Source organism: Leuciscus leuciscus (assembly GCF_965113295.1).
Source record: "Leuciscus leuciscus genome assembly, chromosome: 4".
Taxonomy (NCBI): domain Eukaryota; kingdom Metazoa; phylum Chordata; class Actinopteri; order Cypriniformes; family Leuciscidae; genus Leuciscus; species Leuciscus leuciscus.
In genome coordinates, this window is record NC_138728.1 from 30,310,524 (window position 1) to 30,330,691 (window position 20,168).

Here is a 20,168-nt window from a genome sequence, read left to right on the forward strand (position 1 = left end):
AGAGAAATTTAGAGTTGAATTCTTGGAGAAATACATAGGATGCGATGCTAAAAAAGGCAAATTGGTGATAACCAGTTCTTTTTTTTCTTCTTTTTTTTTTTAATTAGTAACTCTTAATATTTTCATCACGTCATCTGACAGCATGTATTTAAATATGTATTTCTCAAATAATTAAACTACATTTCTTTGATATGTATTTATTATTGCACTTTGGTGGTTTTAGACAGCAGAACTGGACTTTTATTTTGGTCTGGAGACATCGACGTCATAAAATTGCGCTGTGCTCCTGCTTTTGTTGTGATTCGGCTGAAGAAAGGTTTGTGTTTTACGCATTTGAAGTGTTTACATCAATGCAACCCGTTCAGGCAGTTATATATATAAACGATGTAAAATTGCTGAATTATTATTGAATTTAACATTGCAATACTTTATCTAACATTAATTAACTTTATTTTTGTGTGTAAAGTGCATCCACACATGAGTAACAGAAAAGGTGCGTCTCATTTCGCTCCCTATATTGTGAACCAGTTTGTCGTAAACATGAATTTGGTCACTGGCGAGTAGTGATGAAGAAACTTGAAAATTTTAACTCGAAAATCTGTGTTAATAACTGAACCAGTTGTTTCTTAAAATGATTTAGTGATTCGAAACGCTCGATTCAGCGCACATGCCGGTCTAAACATTGTAATATACAAATAACTGACATGTCTAAATATGAAGTGTCTGTATAATTTGTGTTCTTTTATTAATTTGAAGCAAAAGGTTTTGTCTAATCAGGTAATTTAAGGCCATTTACTCTCACTCTGACTGACTTGCCCTAACCAGTGCACAGAACTACTGAACTAGAGCTGATTGAGACGCACCCAGAGATTTAGTTTGGATTTATTTTTATATCTGTTGATTATTTTCATTTTAATCATGTCAAACTGTTCAAACACACAGAAAAACTCCTGGTGCTGAGATCCTCGTGACACACTATTATAAAGATGGCATTTATTAAAGAGGAGAGTGAAGAAATGAAGATAGAAGAAGCATTCAGAGTGAAAAGAGAAGACACTGAGGAACAAACAGGTGGGTTTCATTCTCAAAGCTGATTACACATTTTCTTAAAGAGTACTGAATCTCCAGATCAAAACACAGGCGAAAAAGAAGCAGAAACAAACTATGTCATATAAGCTATATGACTCCTAGTATGTTCGAATCAAGGGGTAAAGTGGTGTAACATTAAACTCGGGAGAAGACACGTATAGATACAAACGCATGTCATTACCAGGTCAGGTGTACGAGGCAAGGGTGAACTGAATTGCAAGCAAACGATTTATTTACCATATGTTAGAAAAGAACGAGAAGAGAAAACTATGTAAAAAGAGATAGAAATAAACACACACACACACATACATTTATTTATTTATTTATTTATTACATGGCTTGGTTGAATTCTAATGTAGAATGCGGTCTGTTATTTCTTGATAACAGAGCGCTGCTAAGTATAACACACCGTTGCCATGAAAAACATTTTTAAATCAATAAACCCCCTTTTAAATCAATATTTTGTGTCAAATTATTGATTTATTTGGTAGGTAGCCATGTAATAAGTGGGATAATGTAAGCACCTCCGGTTCGCGTCGGGCTCCTGATCAGCCTGTCGGGGTTGTATTCGCTATGACAACCGCCTCGCTCTACATTATCCCTTACCTATATATATATGTGTGTGTATATGAAGAGTTCAGATGCAAAAGCCTCTAAGTGCCATCTGAAATTTTCTTCTAGAATGATCATTTTGATCAAGCTCGTATATTTAATTTCAGTAATTTCAGTTAAATGGCAATGCAAATTACCTATTAATTGTCATTTAAGTGAAATTACTGAACTTAAATATACGAGCTTGATAAAAATGATCATTCTAGAAGAAAATTTCAGATGGCACTTAGAGGCTTTTGCATCTGAACTCTTCATATATATATATATATATATATATATATATATATATATATATATATATATATATATATATATATATATGTATATGTGTAACTTTGCTTATGTATTAGCTAGCTTTCATGAACTATATGCAATATAAAAAATTTTTTTACAGCATGTATTAATATTTGAGCAAGATAATTGTACCTTAATCATTCATGTTAGTTCATAGATAAAATAATTTAAAGTCAATTTAAAATGTATTAGTAAATGTGGACAATACTACAACATTTATTAACCTTAGTTAATGCTAAAAATGTAATCTTATTGTAAAGTGTAAATCATTTCATTTAAATCCAAAGAGTCTGCTATGCTCAAAGATGGCATCTTTAAATATATGCAAAGGTCAGAGCATTAAAATTGCATAAATGTATATTACATGTATAGTATCTCACTTTATTTGCTTCTATATTAGAACACTTGATGATTACCTAATTAAAATTAAATAAAAAACTATTTATTGCAGTGATAAAAAAATAATTGAATCAAATGCGTTTCTGATTTGCTTATATTTCTGTCGGCTGCATTAACATATCAATGTTGAGAAAGCAATCACGTCACTAGCTTTAAATATGCAACTTCGCTGGCTAATGAATGCATACAGGTGACCAGCTGTATATAAACTAATGCAAATAGATGGTTAACAATTGTGACATTAAACATTTGGATCAGGTTTGTGTGTGTTTTTGTCACGTCGTTTTAACCGCTGGAGGTACTAATGTTAGAGTCCTCACAGCCTCGACGGCAAACATATTTCTGTTCTTTCTCTGCTAATGCAGCATCTAGACAACAAATTAATTCATTTATAATGATATGGCAACATGGACTGTAGTGTTCTTTATTCATACTGTTTCGCTGTCTGTGTTTTAGATGCGCATCTGAAGTGTCAGCACTCTCCGCGGTCTCTCCGTGCAGCCCGCAGCCTCATAATTGCAGTTTTAACATTAAGTGACATGGCATCTGACGCACAGAAGCCAATGGCACATGTCACTATTGGCACATCCAGTGGTGGATAGTGGCATGTGTCACTGACATCGCGACACACTGACACTGACATGTCACCTGACTGACACCGAGTCGTGGAACATGTCACCGCGTGTTGCGACACCTCCAGTAGTGACTGACAGATTAATAGAACACCTATAGCTTGAATACTACTGAATGTTTTGTAATACCAGTGCTACTTTATGTTGTTTATCTCACAGTCACAAACTGCCCATTCTAGGAAAGACACGAAATAAATCATGGGTCACTACGAATAACGTATTAACAGTCGCGTCCGTTACTGTAAACCTTTATTTTTGTGTGATGCTGCACAGACGCACGCCAGTAGGTGTCAGAATAAGTGAGTGTAACCAGTGTAACACTGGACAGCGCAAGATTCTCATCTGTGGCTTTAATATTTCAAGTCCTTCCCAAAAAATAAATAAATAATAATTATTAAAATCATTTGTTTGTTAGGCTATGTAGGCCTATCTGAAAAGGAGTATACCGAGCTACTAGCAATATTCTTTATTTATACAAGTGCAAAAAAGTGCTCAGTGCATTAAAAAAATTCAACAAACGTTCGGTCGCGCAGGACCTTCCTCAGTACCTTTAATATTTCAAAAATAATTGTATGGAATTATTCAATAAATAAAATAATTTTTTGTAGTACAAATTAACTGTGCGCATATGTTACATAATCTATACTCCGGCAGACAGCTGCAGGTGTCACTACTGGAGGTGCCACAACATAAAGAGACATGTCAGTTTTAGTGATACAGGCCAACTGGCATGTACCAGTGGATATTGGCATGTGTCAAACGTGAGATGTGCCAATGGATTGTGTCATATATGCCACTTGCATAACAATTTGCTTTATGCTGTCAAAAAATATGATTTATAACATCGCTAAGTTAATGTGTAGCCTACAACATACATACTTCGATACAATTATTTTTTTAATATTAAAGCCACAGATGAGAATCTTGCGCTGTCCAGTGTTACACTGGTTACACTCACTTATTCTGACACCTACTGGCGTACGTCTGTGCAGCATCACACAAAAATAAAGGTTTACAGTAACGGACGCGACTGTTAATACGTTATTCATAGTGACCCATGATAGATTTATTTCGTGTCTTTCCTAGAATGGGCAGTTTGTGACTTTGCGAGATAAAGTAGCATTGGTGTTACAAAACATTCAGTGACACATAGGCCTACCAATCAAACAGACGTGACGTTTGAAAAAATATTAATGCACTTTAATTCGTTTAATTGATATTATAAATATCACAAAATTAGGCTATTTATTTAGGATTTTGTGCCACAATTACGTCAGTAGGCTATAGGTGTTCAATTAATCTGTCAGTCACTTCTGGAGGTGTCGCAACACGGTGACATGTTCCGCAACTCGGTGTCAGTCAGGTGACATGTCAGTGTCAGTGTGTCGCGATGTCAGTGACACATGCCAATGAAGACTGGATGTGCCAATACGCATAGTGACATGTGCCATTGGCTTCTGTGCGTCAGATGCCATGTCACTTAATGTTAATACCGCCTCTCCAGCCTCACCTGTTACAATAAACAACACGTGGTGCCAGTGATAGTGTATTATTCCACTTTTAGAGGCTGCTCTTGCTCTGTATAATGCCAGCAGTCTCTTCTCAGTGCTCTGATACTGTGTAATGATAGCGCCCTTCTCAGCCACTCCAGCAACGGACGCAACCAATCATGATAATTTTTTGATGATGAAAACCGATGACTCGGTCGACCTCTAATAAAAATCCACCCTCTCCTTTTATTTGAATCCCCATTAAACCAAAAGCAGTCTCATTAGACATACCCTTTTGATTTTCTGAGCAGTGTGACTCATACTGCTCAGGCCCCGCCCACGGCCGCTGACTGACAGTCCTGCATTACCATAGTTTCCGCCCTCAGTGAGTTGTACGCTATCCGCCATTTTTTCCGCACTCGAGCAGCTGTAGTGACAATGTCTCGTAAGCAATCCCAGTGTTGGATGTAAGAGTGGACATAAAAGTCTTCATTTTCTCCCATCATCCGAGCCACTAATGGTTGCAATGGATTAGTTTTACTTTTGAAGGCAATGCGCCGCAAAATCAGAATGTTCGTTTGGCCGGAAGCTATTTATTTTACTTTTAAGTTAACAATATGAATATTTTTCTTACACAAACTCATCGCTTTGCTTCAGAAGGCCTTTATTAACCCCCCGGAGCCGTGTGGAGTTCGTTTATAATGGATGGATGCACTTTTTTGAGCTTCAAACTGATGGTTTCAATCCACTACCATTATCAAGCTCGGAGGCATCAGGGTGTTTATTAATATAACTCCGATTGTATTTGTCTGAAAGAAGAAAGTCATATTACACCTAGGATGGCTTGAGGGTGAGTAAATTATGGGGTAATTTTCATTTTAAAGTGAACTACTCCTTTAAGCACCTTAGGTGTGAGCGATCTAATGTTTAGGAGTCCTAGTTTTAGAAATGGTTTTTGTTCTTTAGTTTTGGCAATTGTTCTGGTTTAATCACGATCAGAATTTTTCTAGATTCCTATAGAATTGTGGGATTAGACAGTTTCTATAGAATGTACTACACTTGCACTTCTACCAATTAAGTGGGTAGAACAAAGACTGTGATTTGAGGTGTGACTTACTTGACAAACAGTGTAGCGTCTTGTAAATGATGTCTGACAGAACATCCGCTCTGATTCTGCTGGGATGCAGGCCATCTGCATGGAAAGAGCCTAGGTCACTCCCAGAAAAGCTCAAACGTGGCCTTGCCTACTCAAAGCTAGTAGGCTTGCTGCGATAGTCGGTGTTGACGGTGTTACCGTAGCTCAGCCGCAACACCGGTTATATCACTTGCCCACCATTTTGATTTTTTTATAGTAATAAAAATAATTTAGTTCAGTTAGAGAACAGACACTACAATTAAAAACTGAATATGTCTGCTCAATTCAACGTGAGCTGAACGAGAGTCACAGCACAAATCAGCAGCAGGAGTCAGATTTCACCTCACTTCACCCATTTTGCCTCACTCTTGACTGACAAGACAATGGCGGAATATTTGGTTTCAAAGCGGCATGTAAAAGTACCTATTTAAGTGTGTTTGCCATTGTACTGTTTTGTTGTTGTTTTTCCATTTAAGAATAATAATGAACCCACCATAAGCAACTGCCGCTCCTAAATTGGCACTAATTCAAAAGCTAAAGTAAAATGTGCACGACTGCACAGGGATTCATTTATAAAGGTGTGTCAAGTCAAGTTTATTTGTATAGCGCTTTTCACAATACAGATTGTATCAAAGCAGCTTCACAGTATTAAATTAAAATAATACAACAAAGTTTGTTTCAAGAGGAATTTATTGATTGATAAAATTAGATTAAATATCCCCAAAATATCCCCAACTGAGCAAGCCAAAGGCAACAGTGGCAAGGAACCGAAAAACTCCATCAAGTGACCTAATGGTGTCCTAAAACTCCATCAGGAGTGTGTGTCCACTGGAGCGGAGCAGAGCGAGTGTTTTCAGTAGATTCCTATGGAAGCTCAACTTCCATAGGATTTAATTGAAAACGCTTACTCTACTCCAAGGCGTTATGAATGCCTGTGCGAATTAGCGATTTAACAGTCAGGTGCAAAAGAGGAAAAAACTCTTAACGTCCCTCCACCCGGTGATACCGGTACCGGAACATTTCCAGACCGTCGTATCTCTAAAAGGTATACACACATCTGAAACATTCGCCATTAGAACAGATAAACAATAATTTCTTGAGTGATTGAGTGTAAACAGGACAGGCGATAGCTAGGACCACGTTAGCGATGCTAGTGGGCTAAAGCTAGTAGCGGATGTTTGGAAAATTGAATAAAAGTAGCTGTATCAAAGCAATCCGATTGTTTTCGATGTAGAATAATATTGGGCATATGTTCACCCGCTGTAAAAAGTGAAAATAATAGTTTAGAAAATTGATATAAAGAAGAAAATGGATTAAGAATCAACTTTGACAGAGCTCCAAACTCAAACCACGCTGTAGCAACCGACACAAATCAATTTATGCCAAGAGAGTAACACTTGAACTTGACGCACAACGTAATGAAGAATGCGGTTGCCCAGCCCTGTTTGTTTGAACCACGAGAGGCGTCAGTTGGCGTCATTACGTTGTGCGTCAAGTTCAAGTGTTACTCTTTTGGCATAAATTGATGAGTACGGCCGTCTACCGGAAGCCAGTTATTTTAGTCTATAAAGTTTTAAATATGGATATTTTTCTTACAAGAACGCATCGCTTCACTTCAGAAGGCCTTTATTAACCCCCAGATACGTGTGGAGCACTTTAATCATGAATAGATGCGCTTTGATGGACTTCCAAAGACAGACACCCATTCACTGCCATTATAGCTTGGAAGAGCCAGGACATTTTTTAACATAACTTCTGATTGTATTCGTCTGAAAGAAGAATGTCATATTGTGGCATCGTGAGAGGTAGGGTATCACCAAAGTGTGGGTTGCTTCACAAATCAAGTCCAGGCAGAGATCAAGTCACTGGTTTCTTTTTAATAATCAACTTAAACTCCAAAAAGATTTTAACCAAAAAACTCTTCCAGCTTCTCTTTGTGTGCACTATCAAACAAAAACAGCCAGTCTCTCTGTTCTCAGCTCATTACCAGCTTTTCTCCTTCACTCGCAACACTTGTGTCCCCACAGTTTAGAAACCTGGTAACTGTAGTCCGGGACCAGGTGGCCATCTTGGTTTGTAGTCCCCATGCTGCAACCACCTAGATGGCACATACCTTGCCTCTATAACATACCCTCTCATGATGCCACAATATACACCTAGGATGGCTTCAGGGTGAGTAAATCATGGGCTAATTTTCATTATTGGGTCAACTATCCCTTTAATGTAGAAACAACATAAAGACAGAATATTTTAATTATTAACAGGTAGGAAATATACAGAAATTGAATTAAGTTATCAAACACTCCAGTCTTCACTGCATAAATTATAATTTAAATATAGATTAATCCTTATTAAAGCAACTAAAGTTATTCAGTGATTTTCTTTTGTTCTTTTATTTACATTAATGACAGACATCACAGCAGCAGGTTTATTAGGCTACTGTCACTTCAAGGTCTATAGCACATTACGTGGATCTGACACACATCTGATGTCCACACAACTCTTTGCGGTCATTTAAGACGTTATTTGACTAATTTAAGACTGTGATTACGAGGATACTCGACAAAACGGGTATTTTGGCATACTGTCTGTTCAATAACAAAAGAGAACTCAATGTGGCCGGCACTTTATATGATGAACAGATTGAACTCGCACATCAGTAAACAAGCATGTTCGCTTGACGAGAACCAATGAGGTTCATTCTCATGTTACGCAGCACGTTTGAGCTTCAGCGAGAGGTTTGTTGTAGCGCATCAAGCAGTTTCAGTTAAGCTTCTGTTTATGTTTGCTGATACATTTTTATGTGAATAAAAGCCTAAATTAAATCGTTCATCAAAGCGATCGAGTCTATTCACAAGATTTTGACTAAATCGCTCTGTTCATATGAATTAGTTTTACAATCTTTTTATGAATTTTTTGAAGAGTCAACGTGGTAGTTGCGTAGCTGTCTATGGAGAGTGCAGAACTGGCTCAGATTTTAATAAAAAATATCTTCAGTTGTGTTCAGAAGATGATTGAAAGTCTTACAGGTTTTGAACAACATGTGGGTAATTAATGACAACTTTTTGGGTGAACTAACCCTTAAACATCCAGTCAGCCTTGTCGACAAACATAGTGCTGTTCTCTACTAATGCAGCATCTAGTCAACAAATCAATTACTTTAATGTATGACGTGTCCTGTACTGGACAGTAAATCGGTTATCAGTGAAGATGCATTGGCAAAATCGTCAGTCAAGTCAACCTCTACAATGAACCATTCCAATACACTGACAGGCAGTTAATTAAGAGAAAGTTCTGGTAATATTTTCAAAAGATAATAATTACACTAGAAGAGAGATTTAGCTAAGATCAGATGCCAAATGCAACTAATTTGTATCTTTAATAAGCACGGGTTCTGTGGTTTCTTAAATTATAACTGACATTCTCCACAATTATCCATACTGTTTTCTGCAAATCTGAACATAGTTGAGAGAGGACACTGTGTTTCTAAAATTCAAGACATGAACAGGAGTTTTGAGATGTTTATAATTAACCAGTTCTCCCAAGTAAAACATTTTTCTGAGATTCCAGGAAACACCTCTTTCAGTAGCTTAGTTGGTATAGGATATAGCATAGATGTTGTTGGTTTAGATGCTTTATGTTGGTGTTAATGCTTTACATGTCTAAATGTTTTGATGTCTGTTGCTTTGTGCCATTAAACAGGTTCATTTGTATTTGTCTTTTTTCACCTTAGACCTGATGGCGCTGAAAGAGGAGAATCAAAAACTGTATGAAAAGGAAGAGAAATATCAGTATGAGATTCACCATGATTTCATAACCGGAGAACAATCTTGCTCACAGACTGAAAATACTTCCTCACAAAAGACGGGAGCTAGAAGTCATTTCACCTGCAAAGAGTGTGGAAAGAGTTTCAATCAACATAGGCACCTTGAAGTCCACATGAGAATTCACACTGGAGAGAAGCCTTTCTCCTGCCAACAGTGTGGAAAAAGTTTCACTGTAAAAGGAAACCTTAAAAGACACATGCGAGTTCACACTGTAGAGGAACCTTTCACCTGCCAACAGTGCGAAAAAAGTTTCACTCGAAAATATACCCTTAAAGCTCACATGAGAATTCACAATGGAGAGAAACCTTTCACCTGCCAAGAGTGTGGAAAGAGTTTCAATCAGAAATACAGCCTTAAAGTCCACATGAGAATTCACAATGGAGAGAAGCCTTTCTCCTGCCAACAGTGTGGAAAAAGTTTCACTGAAAAAGAAAACCTTAAAAGGCATATGAGAATTCACACTGTAGAGGAACCTTTCCCCTGCCAACAGTGTGGAAAAAGTTTTACTCAAAAATACAGCCTTAAAGCCCACATGAGAGTTCACACTGGAGAGAACCTTTTCACCTGCCAAGAGTGTGGAAAATGTTTCATTCAAAAAGAAAGTCTTAAAGTCCACATGAAAGTTCACACTGGAGAGAAGCCTTTCATATGCCCTCAATGTGGAAAGAGTTTCAGACAAAAAGTAACCCTTAATTCTCACATGAGGATTCACTCAAGAGAAAACTGAGAGTTCACACTGGAGAGAAGCCTTTCATATGTCTTCAGAGTGAGAAGAGTTTCACATATTGAGCAGACCTGAAATGTCAATTGCAAACTCATTCTCATTTTTGCTCATATGTGTCTGTTTTTGTCATGACAGTGTGAACAGCACAAACTACATGGAATCTGATCTTTTCAATTCTGATTTTTGCTACTTCCATATGTGGTCCTAAATTCGATAAAGGTCAGATGTTTTACAGTGCGACCGCAGTCTGAAGAGTATATCAGAATTCATGCAACGTTCATTCAATGTCATTCTTGATCGACATGAGTCATCATTTTGCACTGGCATGTACTATCGGTTCATTTTTTGGTTGCATCATGGAGGAAAGCAGCTCAGTCAGTCAGTGAGGAGATATTGAGGTGATAGACCTATTAAGTATTTGGGGTGACAGCTCCATACAGGCTAAGTTTGAGGGGTTAGCGTTTTGTGATTTGTGTTTGAAGGTGATTTGTGTTTGAAACACAACAGATTTGTGTTTGAAGGTGTAGCATTAAAAATGGCCGAACAGGGCCACATGGAGATCGTGGCTGCAGTGTCAGCGATAGGTTCAGAACCTTAAATAAATATTTAAAGAAGCTAAAGTTGCAAACCAACGAAGTGGTCGTGGTCAGATCACCTGTCCAGCCTGGAACTCCGGATAGTGGAACTACATCAGTGGAACCGACAGCAATGAAATTGATATCGAGACAGGTAGGTCAAATATCCCAAAATAACATTACCTTCACTCTAAACTTCAGTAATTCTGATTTGAAAGTTGCATAGGCTTTTGTAACATGCAAGTGGTGTATACATTTTGGCTAACACAAAGTTTAATTTGTTAAAGGGGTCCTATTATGCTTTTTCACTTCTTCAACTTCAACAAAGCTCAAAGTCCACTCCAAAGGGAGACATTTTATTTAACAGAATCCACTTTCCAAGAACTACAACGAACGGCTTGTTTGGACTTCAACGCAATTTTTACGGATCTTATGAAGTCATAAAAAATTTGGCGAGGCCTGTTTAAGCTTCAGAGAGCCTCAGACAGACAAAAGCTTCTCCTGAAAGATGTAGCCGTTCCCATTTTGTCGGGACAATCTGTTGTTCATGGATCACAACTTGTAAGTATGTCTTTTTATTTGTAGTTGTGTTTTCTATTGACAGTTCCAATTATAAGTTTTATTTAGTTGCTATGATGTAAACAAAGTCAAATCTTTGCCTCTGCTAGCCTGCTAACATTACAGTTAGGGGTGTAACGATACACCAATGCCACGGTTCGGTTCATATCACGGTTTTGGAGCCACGGTTCGGTTCGGTTCGGTTCGGTTTGCTGTGGGGGCAGGGTTCATGGCAGGGCACCAGCAATAATAACGCTAGATTAACTTTAACTTTATTAACTGAACTTTATACAGTGGCTTCACGCTTTCTTTAGAGCACTTAGCACACCTGAGTTAACTAAAATGAAATAAATGCCTCCACTGACTAGTCAGAAATAAACTGCACACCTGAGTAGGGTTGCCAACTTCAGAAAAGTAAAATGCGGGACAATCGTGGTTCTTTATAGGAAAACAAGGGACACTCAAAATATTTGTACTGCATCGCACAATGTACATCATTTCATTGTCTGCAGACAGTTAAGTATATGTTTAAAAGGTTATCAGACAAACACATTTGTATTGCTTAACCTATTTATGTACAATTTAATTCTAAAAATTATTGTAAAGTCATACAAACAAAATGTCACATTACAAACAAACCACCATTCAAAATAACAGCATTTATCTGAAATAGAAAGCTTTTTTAACATTATACATAGGCCTACAGTTCAAAAGTTTGAGGTTTGTAAGATAATTTTTTGGGGGAAAGAAATTAAAGAAAGTAATTGCCTACTTTTATTCAGCAAGGATGCATTACGTTAATCAAAAGTGACAGTAGCCTACATTTATAGTGTTACACAAGCTTTCTATTTCAAATAAATATCTTATGATCTTTACATTCTTCATAGAATCCTGGGGGGGAAAAAACAAACCAGTCTTAAACATTAATAATAATCAGAAATGTTTTGTGAGCATATTATTCCCTCAGGTAGATTACATGTTTTCTTGCGTGGCTGGATGTTGGACTCATGAACAATAATCACGTTGTTTGCATTCGCTAAAATTGATTTGCCGAAATCAAAACGTGGACAGTGAAAAGGAATTACCGTTAGCGCGAGACGAGTTCGGCTTGAAGCGGAAGCGACCAGACGGCAGAGGATTATGTTCGCAAAACAAACAATGATTTGTCTCAAAACGATGATTAAAAAATGCTGTGATATGTCATCATATTGGATGATGACAGGTGTCGGTGATTCGTGATCAGCACTGCTGCTGTTGCTGCTGTATCAGTCAGTGGTTGTGACCGGAGGGTCTTCAATCTCAATATGAGTTGCCATCCTGAAGTGCGTATGTAAACTCTCGAGCGTGATCGATCACCCAAATCACGTGACATGCACTTTATTTAGTAAATAATATTATAATAATATTTAGTAAAACTACAGCTCTTATTAGTTGTTAAAAGTGTACTCATTAATAACTATTTAATCAAATGTCAAGGAAGAAAAAAATAGTTTTGTGACAAAGTGATGTGAGAGTTGGGCCGGGGCAGCAGGGGGCGGGGCGCGTTCGGTTCGTCATGAGAGTATCGCGGTTCGAACCGTGGCTGTTGTATCGCGGTTTGTCGGTTCGGTTTGAATATCGTTACACCCCTAATTACAGTATTGATGTAGTGTTTACTTTAGCTTTTGTAAGCTCTTGCTTTTGTAAGGCTGTTCACCGCCCCTTAGGAATTATCCATGATTTTGTGATCGATTACTGTTTCTATTACCATAGTTTAGGCGTGACATTTCCTGAACACATGCTAAGCTCTGCCAATCACAACACACTGGGCCAGCTAACCAATCACAGCACACCTCCCGGAAGGAGGGGCTTCATCGAAAACGACACGTTCGAGACAGACTAGGGAGAGAGGTGCTGTAATAATGTAAAATATGTGAAAAACAATGCATTTTTTTAACAATCAAGCATGAAAACATATTGTAGTACACCCCAAAAACATGAAAGGGCATAATAGGACCCCTTTAACGTTAGTTAACTACACGTTAACATAAACTATCAATGAGAAATACCTCTATTTTTACAGCATTTATTAATGTTAATTTAAACATTTACTAATACACCTGAGATAACATTAAATAACAATGAATTGTTGTATTTGGTTATACTTTATTGTAAGGTGTCTGTGTAACAGTGTAATTATACATTTAAGTACGGAGTAATAATACTTAACTGCATGTACTTAAAATAGGGTAAGGGTTAGGATGATGGTTTGTATTAGGGTTAGTTGCATGTAATTATACATAATTTATAGTTATTACTATATTAACTACATGTAACGTATAACAAGGACAAATTACCTTGTATTTGTTTTGACTAATGTTGGCAAAGACTAGTAAATACTGTAACATGTATTGCTCATTTTTGGTTAATGTTAAGTAATACATTAACTGGTGTTACATAATCGGACTTAAAGTGTTTTGCAAAATTTTGCTCAAATGTCATATTGTGAGACGCAATTTGGATTATGCAGTCATTGGTTACGTTTACATGCACAAATTTTGTTTCAATCGGACTGAATTCATTCAGATTGATGAATCCGAACGTAGTGTTTACATGAGCGCTAAACACGTGTTCGGGTTGATGTGCGCATTTATATGTCTCAAGATTCAAATCGGAATAGATTTTTTGACATGCGCACACTGCACAAATATATGTTTCCTGCTGTTTGCACATAACTATTCTCCTACATTGGTTCTTTAATTGTTTTAAACAGCAGACTTAATATTTATCCATTTCTGGTCATAATTTGGAGACAACGAGCATATAAACCGTTGTGCCGTGCGCTTATATTTATCATGCGGTACAAATGCCCAAAACCAGTCGTCTGTGGATGAGAATCTGAAACAAGGACTAGTGGGACGTTGTCCTGCTCCACTTCACAGACACAGTGAAAGGAGAATTTTAGAATGATGGGACACTCATTTATATGACACTTTATTCAACAGGAAGAACAGCTCATTCTGCGCATCATGGGTCATTGTGCTATCTCAACGTCATTGCACATGCGCAGTCCTTTCAGTTTCGGTTTTCAATCTGGTCAAGTGATTACATGTACTCTCAATCAGATTAAAAAAGGAATAAACCACCCCTTTCGTTCGGATCGAGCTCAATCAATCGGATCGGTTAAGGTGTTTACATGAAGGCTTTTCAGTCCGATTGAGCCTTCAAGCCGATTACTAACGGATTATTTGGTTGCATGTAAACGTAGCCATTGACAAGTCTTCCTAATGCTAGTTTCATCAATGACTGAGCAACAAATCCATAATTTATGACATTCGTAATTTTTATATTTGTTTGTTTCCACCAGGACACAACCTGTGAGTCAGTCCCATCTACTTCTTCTGGAGACAGCTCATCTTCTGCACCTCCAGAGACCTGTGGGAAAAAACACACAACAGCAAGACCTGTGGATGTAAGAGTTTGATCAGCCTTTTATTAAATAATTTGTTAACTCTTCTAATTACTTAGCTGGATGTTTAGTCAATCCATCCATCTATCTTTACATGCCCTTATGCTAGCGCAGCAGTGTAACTTAGTGTAAAGTAGTAGTAGACAACTTTATTGTCCCCGTGGGGCAATTGGGTTAGCGGCACAGTCGCAAGGCACTTCATGACAAAACATCAGACATATGACACAAACAAATACAATACAATGCAATACACTGTACTATACACCCCTGCATCTAACCAGGCCAACTGGACGTTTAGCTTATTTTGACTGATTTAAGGCTTTTATGGCTTGTGGTACAAAATAAAATTTGGATCTGTTCTTGGTCATAAGGGGTGGGCAGAAACGTCGCCTAGATGGCAATAATTTAAAATGACATGCCAACGGGTGTGTGTAATCATGTACAATGTTATTGGCCTTTCTCACCATTCTGTCTTTTTAAATGTGTTCAATGCTCGGTAACGTTATCCCAAGTAACTTGCTGGCAGTAGTAACTGTTTTTCTGATTGTCTTTTTCTGAGATTCAGTGGCATTTCCGAACCATCAGATAATACAGCAAGTTAAGGCACTTTCAATAAAAGCAGTATAAAACATTTGAAGCATTTTGTTATTGACATTAAAAACAAGCAGTTAGTTAGTGATACTATGTGTATGTCTCGGTCTGTCTTCTATTATATTTCAATCACATACAATTTTCATAACGCCATTGTCAATCTTAGATACAAACAAAGATTCAAGCACAGGAGAGGAAACAATTTGATAGGCCCAGTTCTACGGGGTGCTAAGCACCCTCAAACGCAAGCAAGAGCACCCTTAGTTGATACTGTAAAAATATATTGGCAAAACGTGTGGCAAAAGCTTTTTATTCAGAGTTATGCAGAGTCGCAAAACCCCATTAACAAAGAAAGTGTTGACACAATGTAAGAAAGAGATTTACTGTGCATTGTTGGCAGCTCCATTGATGATAACGGAACTTTATGAGATTGCGATGAACTGACAAAGCGACAGCATTTTAGTGATTGTAAAGGGAGCAGTCTTGGCTCGATTTCAAGGCTACATCCTATATAATCCATTGAATAAATCTATTGTTTTTCATGCTGCTAATAGGACCGACGACCAATTGCATGATGCAAAATTTCGGAAGTGACATCTACATATAAATGGTGGATTCACTCTGCACTGGACAGAAAATATCCTCCGAGACCCAGGAAAAGAGGTTTTGCCTCAGCAGAGGACATTATATTGCAACAAATTTCTCTGACAACATTTCACAGTTTTAAGTCTGGAATATTCTTATGAAATATGGGATATTCTTATGAAAATATAATTAATATGAAAATATATTTTTTATATATGAATATATATATATATATATATATATATTAGGGGTGTAACGATACGCGTATTCGTATCGAACCGTTCGGTACGAGGCGTTCGGTTTTCGGTACGCATTACGTACCATTTTACGTACCATACGTTGGACCATTTTTTCTGCCGACCAAAATTTCGTTATTTCAAATGAAGGCGCGTCGCGGGTGGCAAGCGCGCTCATAGAGGCTGGCGCGACCACAACATCAACTGGCAAATGCAATGCAAGGAACGAAACTGAGCTACTCTTATTGTGTTTGTGTGGACCGTTTATCAGTTTTGACCTGTGAAGCGGGACTCGAGCCCTATGTGCGAGCCTGATCAAGCAACACCACACAGCGCTAAGAGATCCAGACCAGTAAAGAAAGCATTTGAATTTCAAATGCTTTTTGAATTCGCCACTGAAGTAATAACATCGCTGCGAGATCTAGTGAGAAACATGCACATTTCTCTGTTATTAACGGATCAAACAGCGCTGACGTGGAAACCAGGAAGAAACATCGTGCCATGAATGAACTATCCAGTGTCCACAGATCAGCAACATTCACCATGGATTTGCTGTAGTAGCCTAACACTAACTGCCAGGTATGGAAGTTTGTCAGGAATAGTGGGCTATAATGCTTTCAAGTAACATTACGTCTGTTTTATTTTGACATTATGAATACAATTGCTGCCCTCAAATGTTAATCTGAACTAAAATAAACCTTTGTTTATAACTAGCCTACTACTACAATATTACATTTCATTTTGTCCAAGGAGCTGTTTTGTTTTATATGCTCATAAGAAGAGTCAAGTATAGCTCCATTATTGCTCAGTAAAAAAAGCAACAACATTTTTTCATAAAAAAATCATACTTTATGATGTTAGTTTCATTAAATAAAATAATAATAATAAAAAAATTAATTCAAGGAAATTTCTCTGGCATTTATTTATTTTTGCTGTTGCCTATGGAAAACGTACCGAACCGTGACACAAGTGTATCGTATCGAACCGAACCGTGAATTTTGTGAACCGTTACACCCCTAATATATATATATGAAAATATTCCCCATTATTCCATGTCTTTTTTTTTTTTTTTTTTAGGCTCAACATGTTGCCCCAAAAACAAATTAATATGCAAATTAGATACAAATTATGGAATTATAGAATGCAAATCGGTGTATAGATTAATTGCATGGAATGGGAATGGCATTTATGGCCACGTTTACATGCATAGGCCTATTTCATAAAGTAAAATGGTATATCAAATCATTCTGTTATATCTTTCATAACATAGTTGAGAATCCATAATAAACATAATAAATAACTTTTATACAAAGCTTGAAACCTAAAAATTGATTGGTGAATGACCAAAAAAACCAAAAAAACATGTTTTCTTCCTACATAAATGGAATAAAGACATTTTTGAATGTAATGCGGTTTCTTTTCCTCCAAACAATGCAATGACCTAAAAAAAAAAAATTCACAAAACCTTTTTTTCTGGTTCTCAGGAGGATATGACATGTTAAAATACTAGTAACAAATTAAAGGAATGTAAAGGCAGACTAATAGAAAAATGTTTGTTGCTGAATATATTTTTGAAATTCTATTCCAATTATTGGTAAAAGTGATGACCTATTGTGCTTGGCCTACATCTGGACTTTACTAGAGCACCTTCTGTGATTTGATTCTGGAACCTGCCATTAGGGCTGAGTGCTACCGATCATCAATGAGGAAAAGCCACAAGCCTCACAGCTTGAGCGTAAGGGAGAGTTATCCTGCAGGTTCAGGACTGGTTCCGTTCGCCAGATCAAGTTTCTGTCAATCATCGCATGTAATCCTCCTAAAGTCCATTTTAAATGCATTTGTTTCATATACCATAAATAACACCGGTATATTTTGGAATATTTATTGATATTTAAATATGAATGCTAAGCCCTGGGATTCACAGAAACTGAGATCTGTTTTCTCACTTCTTTTACAGAAGGTTATAGACGGCATCAGGTTAGTATGGTTATAATCATTAAAGACATTTTCTGTGGTAATCATATCAGTGAGACCTCAGATAAAGTAATCATCTGACCATATGATACATTGTATTTTAGTATTTATACTATCAGTCGTTCAAGAAAGTGCAAACCATCTCTTCAGGCTTTTCAAACAAATAAAGCCTTTTTTCTTTTTTTACTCATTTATTTTGTTTGTTTGATCAACTTATGTGTAACCTGCTTCATGGCTCATTTTGTATTTTATTGTATTTTCCATAGGAGCAACTTGAATAAGGGTGTCAGTTCCCCTCTGACTGAACTTTCTTCATGATCTTCCAAGTGATGCGGCTCCACTGATAACTGCTATGGCTATGGACGTTAATGTTCCTCTGGCTGACTCTGCGTTTGGAAAAGTGCAGGAAGGAAGTGTTATCCTATCGCATGCCAGCAAAGAGAGTGCCGAAAACCTGTCCACACGTATGCTCCTTCTCCCCCACAGCTGCCACCTCATGGGTACAGGCTGGGACCCTCTACCTGCTCTCTTGTCAGCACTGAACATCAGCAGCACCACATGATGTCGCTGGCGACCACATTAGAGACCGCACACAAAATTGCCAAAGGTACAAAAGAGCAGATTTCCAGCATTGAGTGGCACAAACTACGCTGGCTCCACATCACCTCCTCCAAATTCAGAGAGGTCTGTCACACCAGGGGACAGAGCTCTGCTGAAAACCTTGCAAAAAGACTTCTGAGTCCTAGCCATCAGGAAGACATGTTTGTTCAGAGGATTCCCAGAGACAATGAAATCACCAAAACAATAAAAGAAAAAATTTACTTTATTATTATTTTTTTTTTTACTTCTATGCTTCCCTAGATAATTAGATTCTGATAGCCTGTCACTGCTAAACTCTTTTTACAGAATGCTGTTAATAATTATCTTACTGGCCGTCCTAATCAGTTATCAGTTCAAACCATTTAAATAAATTTGTATCTGTTTGGTTCACGTTTTATTGTTCATTTTAAGAAATATATACAAAACTGGAACTGATTTTGATGTATTTTTGCCCATCCCTGGGTCTGGGTGTACACATCATGTCATGGTTTACGGTCACCGTGATTTTGCCAAGTAAGACATGTTCCTGAATCAACATATTTTGTTGGTCCTGGATTAACATTCCTGCCCCAAAATTTAGTCCTAACCCTATCCCTACCCCTACCCCTAAACCTAACCCTACCCAAACTTTTCCCTAAAATCAGAGGGAAATGACAGGTGACTAACACTGATGTTGAAGCACCTCACCCTGGTTTTAAGCCTAAACTTGACATAAACTGTAAACTTGTTCCTCAAATCTGATTGGTTGATTGGAAAGTTGTTCCAGGATCAACAAAGATGTTGATCCAGATACATGTGGTACTTGGTGAAATCACGTTCACCCATGGGGTCCACCTTCAGATACAAGACTACAGTCATGTATGTTTCTGACATATCAGTGAGAGGCATGTAGCATGTCACTCTTGTACTTTATAATGTCATAGAACTGGAAATAATGCAATAAGATGTAGGCTATATATATATATATATATATATACACACACACACACATATATATATATATATATATATATATAGCAATCTATTATTATTTCATATTTTCCTATGATTTTGTTTATTTATTATTATTATTTTTATTTTTTTGTAAAGTAATACTAATAATAATTCATTAGTATCTACAAATAGATAAAATCTTATAACTGTTGTTTGTAATGACCAAAATGAAATACACAATGTTTTTGGGAGCCCTAAAGAAAGGTAGTGTTGTTAATTAGTTATGAAAAAATAGATGTATACCTCCAATTTTAGTGACTTTATTATGTAATGTTAAACAGACCAAAAATTATGTTCATTATAAAAGGTATTTCCAACAATGGCTAACGGCATGAAGAAGGGGATTAGACAGAAGTCAAATCATTAGAACTATTTATTATGTACATATTAGTCAGTAAATAGTATT

At 37.1% G+C, this 20,168-nt stretch overlaps 1 protein-coding gene and 1 long non-coding RNA gene across 9 annotated transcripts; both read left to right on the forward strand.

The window, feature by feature from the left end:
• The first annotated feature begins 260 nt into the window (after window positions 1–260).
• On the forward strand, window positions 261–19,159 carry LOC309497683 (uncharacterized protein). 8 transcript variants are annotated; one of them, XR_014205651.1, is made up of 7 exons: window positions 261–316; window positions 943–1,071; window positions 9,385–11,338; window positions 13,088–13,225; window positions 14,682–14,786; window positions 18,153–18,172; window positions 18,436–19,159. XR_014205651.1 is itself a non-coding variant. In XM_082168009.1 (3 exons), the coding sequence occupies exons 2-3, from the start codon at window positions 987–989 to the stop codon at window positions 10,203–10,205; spliced, it is 906 nt and encodes a 301-aa protein (XP_082024135.1). In that variant the 5' UTR covers window positions 261–316; window positions 943–986; the 3' UTR covers window positions 10,206–11,339. The 8 variants fall into 8 exon arrangements, 1 of the variants encoding a protein (XP_082024135.1); XR_014205654.1 differs by having other exon boundaries at window positions 9,385–10,931; window positions 11,065–11,338; window positions 13,088–14,786; XR_014205649.1 differs by having other exon boundaries at window positions 13,088–14,786.
• On the forward strand, window positions 5,142–6,948 carry LOC309497717. Its single transcript, XR_014205677.1, has 3 exons — window positions 5,142–5,285; window positions 5,433–6,251; window positions 6,486–6,948. It is a non-coding gene; the product is annotated as an uncharacterized lncRNA (long non-coding RNA).
• Window positions 19,160–20,168: the final 1,009 nt, after the last annotated feature.

What these genes read in the sequence shown, in the direction of transcription:
- LOC309497683 (XM_082168009.1), top strand. Translation starts at nt 987, where the DNA reads ATGGCATTTATTAAAGAGGAGAGTGAAGAAATGAAGATAGAAGAAGCA. An exon ending in AGACACTGAGGAACAAACAG is followed by an intron (nt 1,072 to 9,384) that starts GTGGGTTTCATT and finishes TTTTCACCTTAG; the next exon opens with ACCTGATGGCGCTGAAAGAG.